General features: G+C 38.3%; 1 protein-coding gene across 1 annotated transcript in view; it reads left to right on the top strand.

The window, feature by feature from the left end:
• Positions 1–14721, top strand: part of OVCH1 (ovochymase 1) — a 53497-nt gene that overhangs the window by 21890 nt on the left and 16886 nt on the right. Inside the window, 9 exon segments of the mRNA XM_049884849.1 lie at positions 2644–2709; positions 2711–2775; positions 4041–4175; positions 4460–4590; positions 6547–6640; positions 7874–8002; positions 9691–9765; positions 10778–10923; positions 12227–12321. Coding sequence (XP_049740806.1) covers positions 2644–2709; positions 2711–2775; positions 4041–4175; positions 4460–4590; positions 6547–6640; positions 7874–8002; positions 9691–9765; positions 10778–10923; positions 12227–12321 — 936 coding nt within the window.

The raw sequence follows: 14721 nt of genomic DNA, 5'->3' as shown, positions 1-14721 counted from the left end.
CAGATGTGGAGACAAAGGAAGAAGGTCATTCCAAGCAGAGGAAATTGTGTATAAGCAATGTCAAGGAGGTGATGAAGACAGGTTGGTTTGGGCAATAAGCACCCCTGAGAATTTAAATCACAAGAAATACTAATGCAGGTCTACAGCCTAAATCCATAGCACCTGTCTAGTTCGAAACTCCTCAATCAGAAAGATTAACTTATTATTATTTTTGGAGTGATAAGTCAATAAAGGAAACCCTGGTGGCGTAGCATTAAATTGCAGAAATTTCAAGTGGTATTACCTTTGGGGGAACAAAAAGACTATCATGTTTATTTATTAATAATATTGTGTTTTAGGTGAAAGTTTACACAGCAAATTGGGGTCCCCTTTAACATTTTTTAGAAAGATTAAAGTAGTATAAACTTGATAGCGTCCATAGGCAACTGGCAAAAGCGAGGACAAGTCCTCCCTGGAAGAATCTTTCAATCCGCACCAACAGAAGTTGTAACATCCCGTTAATTTTAAGATGCATACTTATTTCAGAAATGTTAAAGTGTGAAAAGACATGTGTTTTAGAAATAAAGTATGGAGCCAGTTCTTATAGTGAGTTTCCAGCATGCTGAGCTGCCTTGAGTGGGTCTTGTAAATTCCAAATGGAGTTAATTAGGTAGTGGTCAGGGAGAAAGAAGTAATATGGAGAAGGAGCAGGGAGCTTTACAATATCTTCAAGCCTATCTTTATTCTGGTAGGTGGGAGCTAGACCGTCAGAAATGACAAATAGATGGCATACAAGTTCTTTTTCCTCCCATGCCTATGAAGAACCTAGAACAGTGCCTGGCACATCATAAATCCCCCGTAGGTACTTAAATGAATAAATGAGTGATTAATTTTGACACTACTCCCTTATTTAGCTTGACTAAACCTCAGAATCCTTCTAATACAGCAATCACTAACAATAAATCAAAGTTGGCCTATAATTTGAAACCTATTTCCATCTCTAAGTTAGAGATTTTGAGGCAGAAAATAATTTGACGAAAACAGGAGTAAGTACTGGCCCTTGAAGACATCATGCCTGAATCATAGCTCTTATTCTATAAACCAAAAACCAAACCCAGTGCCGTCGAGTCGATTCCTACTCATAGCGACCCTATAGGACAGAGTAGAACTGCCCCATAGAGTTTCCAAGGAGCGTCTGGCAGATTTGAACTGCTGACCCTTTGGTTAGCAGCTGTAGCACTTAACCACTACGCCACCAGGGTTTCCTATTCTATAAAAGACATGTCTTTTATTATCAATGCCAGTTTTCTCATTTAGAAAAAGGAGTAATTTCTCACCTGCCTACATCAGAGAGATATAATGAGTCTCAAGAAGAATGATGGATATGGAGTGCTTTTTAAATTGAAATGCTTAGAAGAATGAGCTTTATAATATTTTAAGTAGCTTAATGCTTTTTAAATTGAAGTACTTAAGAAGTGATTTTAATAATATTTTAGGTGACCTGTTTTTACATCTATATTGAGAATGATGGACTTGAGTAGAAAAAGACTAAAGGAATTTCTAGGTAAGAAGGGAACGTTTGGTAAGAATTGCTGACATTTAGTTTTTGGAAACTGAGCATAAAAGAAGAAATAGATTACTTATTTAGAGGCAATAGTAATGTTAATAGTTATAAGGATGTTGATAAGAACCGAGTTTTGGAAAAAAGTTCATTCTGATAGGTTAGATTCCAGATAAGATTTCTTTATTGTTGTTGTTAGGTGCCACTGAGCTGGTTCCTATTCATAGTGACCCTATGTACAACAGAATGAAACACTGCCCTGTCCTGTGCCATCCTCACAGTCACTATTGTGCTTGAGCCCATTGTTGAAGTGTCAGTCCATCTCTTTGAGGGTTTTCGTCTTCTTCGCAGACCCTCTGCTTCACCAAGTATGATGTCCTTCTCCAGGGACTGATCCCTCCTGATAACGTGTCCAAAGTACGTGAGACGTCCTTCCTTCTAAGATTGCTTTACATTCTGATAAATAGGAAGCATAGAAAAGACTGAAGGATTTATGGCTCACCAAGGTTTCTTTTCCTGAATAAGGATATAAATTCATTTAGAATCATAAAGATAAAGGCTTATGTGTTGAATTATGTAAGACTACTTTCAAAATGCTTACACGTGGTTCTAAAGATATTAGTGAAAGGTTACATCTGACCTTACTGGGAGTTAGATGATATTGCAACCCCAGGTACTATGACTTAGGCTGACCTTGGAGGCTGTCACTGGTTAGGGTTAACATATTCTGCGTAATCAATACATAATTCATAAGAATTCATAATCCATAATTCAGCTTGTAGTAAATATTATGAATTTTCAATTAGACTAATAAAACAGAGAGATGAATCATAGATTACTTTATTGACCAACATAATTAAATGAAATTGAGAGCATGGTTTCTGGCCATTGACTAATTAATACTCATTTATCTGTCGGATAAAAGTCAGCGATTTGGGCATAAAATTATTCTTATGTTAATAATTCATATCACTGTTTATTTTCTAATACCCTGTGAAATATTATTAGTGAGTTATGAACCAAGGCACAGATATTAAATCTTATTTTTCACACTTGACTCTGACATTTATTATAAATATTTTCTCCACCCTTCCCTATCCCAGTTTATGCATCTGGAAAATAATGGTATCAGAAGATAAAATTATCCTGATAAAATTTACAAGTTTAGACAGAAAATCAAGTTAGATGTGATCATGACTACGTATCTTTGCAATCAAGTAAAGGAATACTTATCAGTAAGTATGTTACATGTATTTCATTTGTCATTTTAGAGTATCTAATTTTTTTAAGAGAACAAAGGGGTGCTAAAACATCTAAAATTGGATTTCTGCACAAATGATAATTATTTTATTTTGCATATTGTGTCCTTTTTGAAGGGGAGGGAAGGAATAAGCATGGAGAAGCTGAACAACTTGTTAACTGATCTTTCACTTCAAAGTGTTTTCCTAAATTGGGTGCCAAATATCACTTTCTTTTCAAGTTTATTAACAAAGTATTGACTGAATTTGATGGTGGTGCAGTTGTCAGAAACTTCCTTTCAAAACGTTTATTTTTCATTTTTATTATAAAAGGGGTGCATGATTGTCAAATTTGGTAAATACAGATAAGCAAAGGGAATAACGTGTAACCCATTCATAACTCTTCACCTGGAGATAACCACTGTTAACATTTTAAATGTATACCAATTTACATGGATTAACTATTCATGTTGTTTTACAATGTACTTTTTTTCCCCCCAGGATACTTTCCCCCCCCAGGGCACATTAAATATATTTTATCAAATACCTCTTATGTTATACAAGCATAATTAATACATTTATTTCAACTGAAATATTATGTGTTAAGCATGATGAAGGGCCTCTATACCTGGTATAGCACTAAATCTTTAGGTTTTCATAGGCCAGTAATTAGGGCAAATGTTCCTTCACAAATATTTGGCAGTATGCTATGTGCAAGGTGTTGTGCTAGGGCTTATGATATTCATTGACAAAATAATTTCATGCTGCAGGCTGCCTATTTACCCAGTAAGTCATTCTTCTAACCGTTCATTTGTTAAAATCAACTACATACTAGATACTGGGCATATAGAGTGAAAAAGAAGTTTCTTTCCCAATAAGCTTGCTATTTGGTGAGGTAACTGAAGGTGTATCACTGAAGATGTATCTTGGGGAAATGACCTAGAATAGAGAATGAGCTGTAGTGATCCAGAAGTTTGCTCTTATTTCTAGTGGGTGCCTGAGAAAGTTGATGGAAGAACTAGAATTTGAGTTAGGATCTGATGGATGAGAGAATTTGGACATGTGAGATCGGGGCTGAGAAGGTGAATGGAATAGTAAAATTATTGAAACAGGGGATATGAAATGATTATGAGGACCACTAAACAGTTTGGCATGTTTAGAACAGAGTTCATAGAAGATTATATTAGGAAACCAAGTACATGTGTAAGTTTGTTTCCATCATTCTTTTAGAAATCTTTTTTCAATTTCTTTTCCTTTTTGAGGTAAAGTCTGTGGAGATATGTTGCCCCCACCTTTGCTGACAGACACAAATGAGATTGCAGTTACACCGGTTTCTGATACAGAAAATGGTGGCAGTGCCTTTGAGCTTACCTTTACGGCGAAGAACTCAGAAGCAGGTATTTCAGGTATTTAGTTTCCTGCTGTTTTTCTTTGATAATGGGAATGAAAAAAAAAAACAAAACCAAAAACCAAACCTGTTGCCATCAAGTCAATTGTGACTCATAGTGACCCTATAGGACAGAGTAGAACTGCCCCACAGGGTTCCCAAGGAGTGCCTGGTGGAATCGAAGTGCTGACCTTTTGGTTAGCAGCCGTAGCTCTTAACCACTACACCACCAGGGTAGAAAGAGCAGGGCGAAATGCCTGTGACCATTCAATTGGGCTTTCTCCATTTCCATAGATTCAGGTTGTGGGAGCGTGGCTGTACTGGTAGAAGAAGGGATAATTCACTCTGCCAGTTATCCTGACTTGTATCCCAGAAATGTAACATGTCATTGGTTCATTCATGCTCCAGAGAAACACATTATAAAGGTAGGCAACTATAGAAGAAATCTCCTTTGCAGAGAATTCAGCTATGTTGGTTAGGCAGAACTTACCTCATGTGGACAGTTGAATTGCCATTATGACTAGAAGCTTCTATTTGTCATTGTTTTTACTCTAAAAAGGGACCCCTGTGTGTGGTTAAAGTTTTGGCAGTCAAAAAGAGTATACAATGAAAAATAACCCCCTTTCTCCTCAGACTCCCATCCTGTCCCCTGTAGGTAAACACTGATAAGTTTCTAGAGCATCCTTGGAGAGATATTCTGAGCATTTACAAACATGTATATATTTATATTGTTTAGTGTAAAAATTGAGCCCTGGTGGCATAGTGGTTAAGACCTCTGGCTGCTAATCAAAAGGTCAGCAGTTCAGATCCACCTGCCTCTCCTTGGAAACCCTATGGGGCAGTTCTACTCTGTCCTATAGGGTCACTCTGAGTCGGAATCGACTCAATGGCAACAAGTTTGGGGTTGTTTTTTTTTTTTTTTTAGTGTAAAATGGTGTGGTGGAGGCATCTGACCTCCGCTTAACTTCATAACGGGGAAGAAGAATCAAGATCAGCAACCCAAGGCTGATTGCTATGAGGTGCAGGTAAGACATGCCTCTCTCCAGCCTTTTTACCTATTCTGACACGAGCTGCCTTCCCACAGCACTCTCTACTTCTCTGCTGGGTTGGATAATTTGTTGCAATGGCCACACAGAACTCACAGACCATACTCACAGAAATGGGTTTATTAGGGAAGTAACTGGTAATAATTCCGGATCAGGAATGACTCAGGATACAGCTCTTTGGTAAGGACAGCTTCTCCCTCAATAGTCCCCTCAGGCAGGCGCCACATTGGCCCTCTGCCCCACCTCTGCCCTGTTGAGGCAAGTGTTACAAAGCTCTTTAGCCCTGCTGATAAGTACCACAGGAGCATCCCACTCCACCAGGAAGCCTTCTGCCCAACAGTGCTCAGCCTTCTCACTCCATGGGCTGGAAAGCCAACTGCGCTGTCTCTTGCAGGTCTTCTGGTTCTGCTGTCTCTGCTGCCACTGTTTCTCTGCCGCTGCTTCTAACCATCGCCAGTATTACAGCTCTTCTTCTCTGTCCTGGGTCTGTTGCCTCTCTCTGTCTTCTGTGTTACTCTCTCTCCGTGTCTCCCTTTAAACCTAGTGAGATAGCAAACTGACCAGTCCCCTCGTTAGGGTTCCATACACCTTATTTTCATGGTCCCACCCCCACAAGTATGTCAAGTACCTTTTTTACATTATTAGCAAACTATCCAATCCCCTTGGTGGACCACAAGTACCTCATTTGCATGTTGTTGTTGTTAGGTGCCATCAAGTGGGTTCCAACTCATAGTGACCCTATAGGACAGAGTAGAACGGCCCCATAGGGAGTGACTGGTGGATTTGAACTGCTGACGTTTTGGTTAGCAGTTGAGCTCTTACCCACTATGCCATCAGGGTTCATTATTTGCATAGTCCCACCCAATCATGTGGTGGGAGTTACAAGACCGTGGCAAGAAAGGTCATATAAAAGCAATCCATCACACCACAGTTATCAATACTTTCTCCACTTAAAAATATCTCAAAGATCTTTTCAGAGAAGCTCACAAAGCTCTTTTTAGGAACTGCATAAAATTACATTGTGTGATGTTCCATAACATATTAAAACAGTTCCCTGTTAACAGACATTAGTCAGTTTCTACGTTGCTGCCGTGCACATCCCCATGTCACTGTTTTGGACACATGTGGATGTAGATAATTCCTAGAAGTAGAATTTATGCATTTAAAGCGGGTAGTCATTGCCAAACTGCCCTCCAAAAGGCTCCGTTTATTTACATTTCCATCAATGGCATGTAAGGATGTGACTGAGAGCGTTTTAATTTACAGAGGACACTTTTTCACTTTCTCTCTTCTCATCCTTGACCACTTCTCTGGTTATGTTTGTTATTTGTACAGTTGGCATTTGAGGAGTTTACTATTGGATTTAATCAAAACTCTACACATGATGCCGTTGTGATTTATGGTGATCCAGAAGAGGAGCATGAGTTAGGTGGGTAACATTTTGTCCTTGAAACCTAATCTGAAAAGCCTTTGACTAACTGGAGTAGCTGGCAGCATGGGCTATTTTTCTTAGGTACCTTTTTACCATGTGTAGTGGGAATATGAAATTTCCTGCACTGGAACTCATGGTACTGTAAAACTTTAAAACCCAAGAACCGGCAACTGACTCACCAGCAAAGTTTTTAATAGAAATATGCAAAATGTGAACAATGTATCAGAATGATTAGAAGGCAAATAGGATGTCCCTGAGATAAAGGAGAAATGGTACCAGTAAGGAAATTTTTAACACTTATGTAAGGAAAATTTTTAAACTTCCTTCTTTTTGAACTAATCCTTTCTGTTGCTGATATTTTCATTTTTGCATCCAAGAACAGTAACCGAAAGCTGTAATTTTCTCTTTTTGCCTTAAAGTTAATCTCTTGAATTAAAACTTCAAGTATACTTTCGGTTATGATTTAACAGTTTACTGAGTGTGAAGAATTAACTTCCAGCCATGTAGCCATTTTCTTAGTCCCTATTATTTGTCCCTCAGTTGGGGGATGAATTAGTGTGAGGTGGAGATCAGGAATATAGATAGGTTAAGAATATTTATTTGGACATTGAGTAGGTGGTAGCCCAATCCCATGATCCAGCAGAGTGGTGGATGTATAGTGAGAGGTTTGGGCAAAGCAGGAGATGTCAAATGTTTGTTCACATAAAGTGTGACCTTGTTCTGTTTGTTGTTGTCTGTTGCTGTTCAGTTGCATCGACAATACACAAATTTGGGATTTTCTTTTACCCACTTCTTCTCATTGTTTACAAATTAACAGTCAACTGATGTCTCTGTGCATACTAGAAATCAGACAAACCTTTACCCTATTTGTAGAGCTTTTTCTGTGAGATAAAATTGCCATACGTTGGTTGTTCTCTTGAAACTAGTGTTTTATTTTCCTCTTGAGGTGTAAGGGTGTGCCTAGGAGTGGATTAACCAGTAAGCAAGGAACACCCGTCAAAGATATGATGAAAAACAGGTGAAATTGTGCACTACAGATTAGTAAGTAAGCACAGATGTGGTGAAACCCATGTGAAATTGTACACTACAGATTAGTAAGTAAGCACAAGTAAGCCTGTTCATATCTTGGTTATTGGGTAATCTGCCCCTGTGTGTGCCTACAAACCAAAGTTGTTAAAAAAAATTAATTGGATGTTTTCTGATGCTTGAAAATCCCTAAAACTTTTTCAGCTAAACTTTGTGGAGTCTTGAACCCCACCCCAATATGCGGTCCTAGTAACATGACAGTGATACGTTTTAAAAGTGATGGTGAAAATGACTTCCAAGGCTTTAGGCAGAGATTCACCTTTTTGCCCTCAGGTGAGTATTGTGTACTCACGTGGGTATACCTGTTTATTTGTGGAATTTTTGCTTATGAAACAGGTTATAGGGAAGATAACTTAGCCATGGTTCCCTATATTTAAGGAGCTTTGAATCACCTGAGTGGCATAACAAAACTACAGATTCTTGGGCCCATCCCCAGAGGTTCCCATTCTGTCGATCTGGGATGGGACCCAGGAATCTGTGTTTTCACAAGCACTTCAGGTGATGCTCAAGAAAATGCGTTCACATAAATAAGAATGTCAAGCACCGTGTGAAAACTGGAGATGTGACTCAGAGATGAGGTTGTCTGGTTCTGTTTAAGGGTGTCAGAGGGTTTTGAAGGTTAATAGGTTTCTAGACACTCTAGAGGGTAAAGATTCCTTTACCCAGACAAAAGGGATATTATGCAAAAACCCTAGTTGTAAGAGAATGGATGATGTGAAAAGAACCTACAAATAATTCGGTGTTGTTGGAACAATGGAAAGAGTGATGAAGAAGGCAGGCGTTAGATGAGGACGAACAGGGGAAATTAAATTTTAAGTACTGGAGTGACAAAACGGCTAGCTGACATTTATTGATCACTTGCTGTGTACCAGGTATAGACTAAGCATTTCACATGTGTTATCTCATTCATTCCTCCTTCAGACATTGTCCCACCTGTCACAGATACAGACACAGCTGGCAAGACATGGAGTTAGAATTCAAACCTTCCTCTCTCTGACTCCAGAGTAGCATAGAAGATGGAGGAGGGGACTAGGGGTGAGCCTACATGCATGGAAAGTAGTGGGGAGGTCATCATAAGAATTTATTTCAGATGTATTGCTTGATTAGATATGTGGTGAGAAGGGGGGATGTGAAGAAGGAAAATTCTAGCATAGTGTTCGGGATTGTAGCCTGAGTGACCAGGTAGATGATGGAGCCACCCATTGATATAGGGAAACATAAGAACAAGACCACATTGACTATCAAGATCAGTTGGTCTCATTTGAAACATGTGAATTTTGACGTGTTTTGGAACATTTAGCAAGAAATACATATCAGTACTCAGTCTAGAATTCAGGAAAGAGATTTAGATTGAAGATAGGTATTTGGAAGTTATCTGCATGTAGATGAATAAAAATAGGCTTAAGAACATTATACCAGTTGCCATTACGTCAACTCCAACTCACGGTGACCCCATGTGTGTCAGAATAGAACTGTGATACATAGGGTTTTCAATGGCTGAGTTTTTGGAAGTAGATCAACAGACTTTTCTTCTGAGGCATCTTTGGGTGGACTTGAATGAACCTCCAGCCTTTCAGTTAGCAATTGAGTGCATTAACAGGTGTACCACCTTGAGACTCCTAAACAATAGAACCTTGTGAAATAGTTCTTTTAGGTCAAAGAATAAAAAAAAAATAGGATTCTTAAAAAAAAGACTGATATTGAGAAAGAAAGGACATTAGACATATCAGGAAAACCAAGAGTGTAGTTTCATGGAGCCAAGAGGAAGAAAGTGCTTAAAATAGTCAGATGTAACAGTGATATTAAGAGATATACAAGAAATCAGATTTATGGGATCTATCATTTAACACATGAAAGGTAGTGTTCATAAGATCGACATTACAGTGAGGTCATGACTAGAGAGCATAAGCAAGTAGAGTCAGCTAGTGTAGTCTAAATTAAAAACCAGTTTTCCTTTATAGACTCTTTAAACAAAATTGGATTGACATTGCCTCCCAAAACTAATTCTGTAGCTTCTGGAAAAGCTTTTCCACCTGGTGAGTTGATGACCATATCTGTTTAATCCCCTTTTTTCAATAACTACACGTCTATTTTGGAAAGTCTTGTCTTGCAGTGAAATAGATCTCTAATAAAGAACAATGAGTTATACATTTAGCTCCATGAAACTTCCAAAATCCTTTTTGGGGTTTGCACATAGACTGTTTCAAAAAAGAAAGAGGAAGAAATAAATTTTACGATAGGAAGAAGGGGTACAATCCTTTGCTCTCACCTATTTTTGTATAAATGTAATATTGAAAACATCTCAGTAGACTCTGTATTTAATATGATTATGCTTTGTAAGGCAAAGATGAAAACAAAGTTTTTTTTTTTTAATTCTCACTAGTATCTTTTAACTTCCTTATAATCAAATGCATCTGGTTAAATATTACAATCTTGCATTACTCCACAAGTATGTATTAAGTGTGTTCTACTTGATTGGTTGTAGAAGGTTGTCTGCCTCTTACCAAGAGTCAGAGAAGGCTTTGTGGAGGAGAGAGCACTTGAACTGAGTCTCAGCAACATTCCAGACAAGAGAAGGGCATTTGCATATTCTTGGATGCCTGAGCAAATTTGGCATGTTTGAGGATTAATGAATAATTTCATACAGTGATAACAGGAGATAAAACGAGGCCGTTTATTGATGCACCTTCTGTGATCTGCTGAAAACTTAAAATTATCCAATTAGAGTATGAGCTAGATGACGGCCAGGATTTTTGTCTGTTTTACTCACTGGTATAACTGTAGATAGCAAGCTCCAAGTATTTGTTAAATGAATGTAGGACTGTTATTCTGTAGGCTAGTACCTAAAAACCCGATCGCTTAGCAAAGTCACCTGGGCAGCTTTTTAAACTCAGATTCTTCAGAGGTAGATCCTGGGAATCTATACCTTTATGAAGCCCATCTAGTGTTAAAGAATGGCAACTCTCTGTAGGCTTTGGAAAACAGTTGAAGAATGTGTTCTGAATTATTTCAGCTGCGTGAGTCATTAGTGCCATCTTCTTGGTGTAGACATCTGTGGTAGCCCTCCATTTAGCCCCCATTGGCATTCCAGAAGAATTGCAGAAGGGGAAGAAGGCTGCCCTCACTGTTGGCCATGACAGGTGGGTTTGAGGTTCCTAGGAGATCACCAGTGTGGAGGTGTCATCATCAACTCAGTTTGAACTCTGCAGCCTGCTGCATACAATTGTGAGTGAAACTAATTACTAATCATTTAGCATATGTGCTTATATACAATGTCTAGGACACAAGTATAATTGTCTAGCTTCTAAGACCCTCCAGACCAATTCTAAACTAGAAATTTTTCTTTCAGTGTTTTCTAGCCCTGTATAAACAAGGTCAGTGAGGGGAAAGTTCATCAATCTTGAAATTGCTTATTCCACTATGGACCTCTGACTATTATACTGAGCCAAAAATCTGCTTCCCTAAGGCAGACACCTATTGGTCTAAATTTATAGTAGTTCTAGAAAACAAGAAATAAGTCTCTTTGCCCTTTCATAATAGCAGTCTGTCATATATTTGAAGACCTCTCTCACCTTGCCCTTTAATTTAATCTTTAAGCTAAATGCCATAGTTCTGTAGTTTGTTAGTAATTGCATATGCCATATATGTTCCTCTGGATTGGATTTGCATTGTTCCTCTTAAAATATGGTTCACATCTGCAGAGAGCATAATAGGATGGTCTACCACCTTGATAACAAGACTATTAGTAAACTGAAATTTTGGTTAAAATTTTAAATGTTTTTAAATTGTGAACTACTCCATGGTATGAAACAGTGCATATAATATATATGTAGCTTAAAGAATAGTTATAAAATGTACATTTGTGTCTCAACCAGTCAGTTTAGGAAGGACCTTTACTCCTGTGTGCCCCACTCAACAGGTAAACACTATCCTAATTTTTGTATTAATAATTTCTTAGCTTTTTTTTAATGTACATGTATCCCCGGAAAACACTGTGGGCTTTTGCTTGGTTTTCACATTTATGTTAACAGAATTGTAGTTTATATGTTTCTGTGACTTGCCTTTTTTCTTCACAACTTGTTACATAGGTTAGCCCATTAATTACTTATTTGTAAGTTCAGGATATCTGTATTAAAAAAAAAAAAAAGTTCAGCCAGTGTTGAGAACCACCTCTAAACTCTGACTCCATACTGACCACTTCCCTTCTTGCTCACAGTGGGTCAACCCCACAACCTTTCTGTTCCTTAGACATGCTGAGTTTGTTTGTTTCTCATGGTCTTTGTAGTCTCTGTTTCTTCCGCCATCCAGGGTATCACATTATATTTAATCATTATTTCTCCTTAAGATCCTCTGGTCTGTGACAGTTCCTGAGACTTTCCTTGTTTTTGATGGTTTGACAGTTTTGAGAAGTACTGGTCAGGTATTTTGTAGACTGTGCCTCAATCTGGGTTTGTGTGATGTTTTTCTCATGACTATACTGGGGTAATGGATTTTTAGGAGGAAGACCACAGAAGTAAAGTACCATTCTTATCACGTCTTGTTAAGGGTACATACTATCAACATGACTTATGCTTTAACAAATATGTGGCATGGTAAGTCAGGTGCAACACAGGTAAGAGGAGTCAGGGAGACCTCGAAAACTGACTAGGTCTGTTATACTCACAGTTTCCAGAAACAGGGAGGCATGGCATATACCATGATGCAGGGCCACACAGGGGGTTACACCTCGGGCCAAGGTCGCAGCAAGCTAGAATTGTAGGAGAGAGCAAGTAAGGTGAGGTTAGCTAAATTGCGTGGACTTCCTGGAGAGCTGGGCATTGACTAATTCTGTAGGCTTGGGGGCATGGGGGATGTTCCTAGTTCTTGGGTCCACCTGGCCCTAGGTGATTAGGATGGGTGTATAGTGGCTCAGGAGTGTGAGAACCTCATAAGTGGAGTGGTTTGATTGTGAGCTTAATCAGCTGCTCAAAAAGGGGAATGGATTTGCCTTCGACCAGGACCTCAAAATTGCGTCAAGACAGCATTTTAAGAAAATAGTATCGTAACTTAATCACTGTTCATGTTAACTCTGATTACCTGGGCCAGGTAATTTTGCTAGGTTTCTCTACTTTTTTCCCCCTTTCCATACTCTGCTCTTTGGAAACAAGTCTAAGTGCAGCCCACACACAAGGGGTAAGGAGTTAAGCTCCACCTTTTTAAGGGAGAAGTATCTACATAAATTATTTAAAATTCTTGTGCACAGGACATTTCTCTCCTCCCACATTTGTCTATTAAGCTATTATATCAGTATGGACTCAGGGATATTTGTTTTGTTTGGGGTGATAATCTAATACTACATTACTTATTTTGCTGCTCATTGGAAGCTTTGGCCATTGGAGCTCTTTCAGGTTGACTCCTGTGTCCCTTTGTCATGTCATCATCCTTTTGTGATAGTATAAGCTGCTCCAGGTTCATCTTGTACTTTCTCTGCCCCAGTCCTAGAATCAGCCATTTCTCCAAAAAGCCTTGGTTCCTTTTATTGGAGAATGGTATTAGAAACCAATATCTCGGTGCTGGGCATACTTGTTACCCTTGGACTGTCATTGCTTCTAGGCTCTTTCAGCTGACAGAGCTAGAAAATATAGATATGTATACCAACCCACATATGTAAACATGTCTATAATTATTTCTGTATCCATTTGTATAAATATTAAGCTAAATATTAATTCAGGCTGATATTTCCAGCTATAGTCCAGTACCACATTGTTCTTTCTAGCTTCTTCCGCTCAAAGAAGCCTATTTAATAAGAATTCTATCAAAGCACATTTTTATGTAGCATGTAAAGGAGTCATCATGTAAAGGAGTCTAGATCAGTTGATTAATTAGTGAAAATTAATGTATTGGAAAAGGCAAAAAATAGTGTTGTGGCCAGAGGCACAGAAGAAGCTGTGGCAGGTTCCCTTGTCAAATAATATAGTCTATTCTTGAACTTATGTAATGCACTGTGATACCTTGCTGCAAGGTAAGGGGTAACCCTGGTGGTGTAGTGGCTAAGTGCTATGGCTGCTAACCAAAAGGTCAGCAGTTCAAATCCTCCAGGTGCTCCTTGAAAACTCTATGGGGCAGTTCTGCCCTGTCCTATGGGGTCACTATGAGTTGGAATCAACTCGATAACAATGGGTTTGGTTTGGTTTTTTGGTTTGCAAGATATAGAACACAGCAAGACCATTCTTCTCAAAGTGGATATGCAACATGGTGAGTCAATTAATATGTCAATGGTCCTCATTAACCAAAAAAAAAGAATCAACATTCAATTTCATCTGTGACTTCTTGATTTCTTTTTAAAAAAAAATATTAAAATATTAATACTTTGGGAAAAGGCAGCAAGAGAAAGTTATCAAGTAAAATCCAAGCTACCCTAACCGTTTTACTAATCCAACCTTCCTCCCTAGAAGTAATCAATGTCAAGAATTTTTTAAAATTATCTGATTTTCTGTTAATATTTAAGCATATATACATATATTTTTACTATTTGTATATACCATATATTGCTTTATAACCGTTGGACTTACTGTCACAGCTTATATTTACACTGATATGGAATATGTCTGTGTACCTCATATTTTTTAAAACTCTTAATAATTGTCTAACTTATTTGAACAAAGAAATGTTTTTTGAGGCTAATTCTTGAGATCTCTGAATCTTTTACACCAAAAGTGTTCACACTGGGTATGCTGGTGTAACTAATGTGGTGATTTACATACATGGCCTGCCTTTTTTGGAGCTCTACAGCTGATTTCCTTCATGTACTTTTTTTCTTCTTGCCTCATCTTCATCAACTTTATAGACATCCAGGTCTCCACTCTCCACTGAAAACCAAAACCCGTTACCATTGAGTCTATTCCAACACCATTGAAGGGAGCTTTCAAATATCCAAATCTATTGAAAAGGAGAGTTTGCCATGTGGGAGATGCCAGTTGGGGAGATATGCAGAGTCTAGGAGATGCCACAGA

The sequence above is a fragment of the Elephas maximus genome, chromosome 4, assembly GCF_024166365.1.
Source record: "Elephas maximus indicus isolate mEleMax1 chromosome 4, mEleMax1 primary haplotype, whole genome shotgun sequence".
Lineage (NCBI taxonomy): Eukaryota > Metazoa > Chordata > Mammalia > Proboscidea > Elephantidae > Elephas > Elephas maximus.
This window is presented reverse-complemented; position numbering and strand designations above follow the sequence as displayed.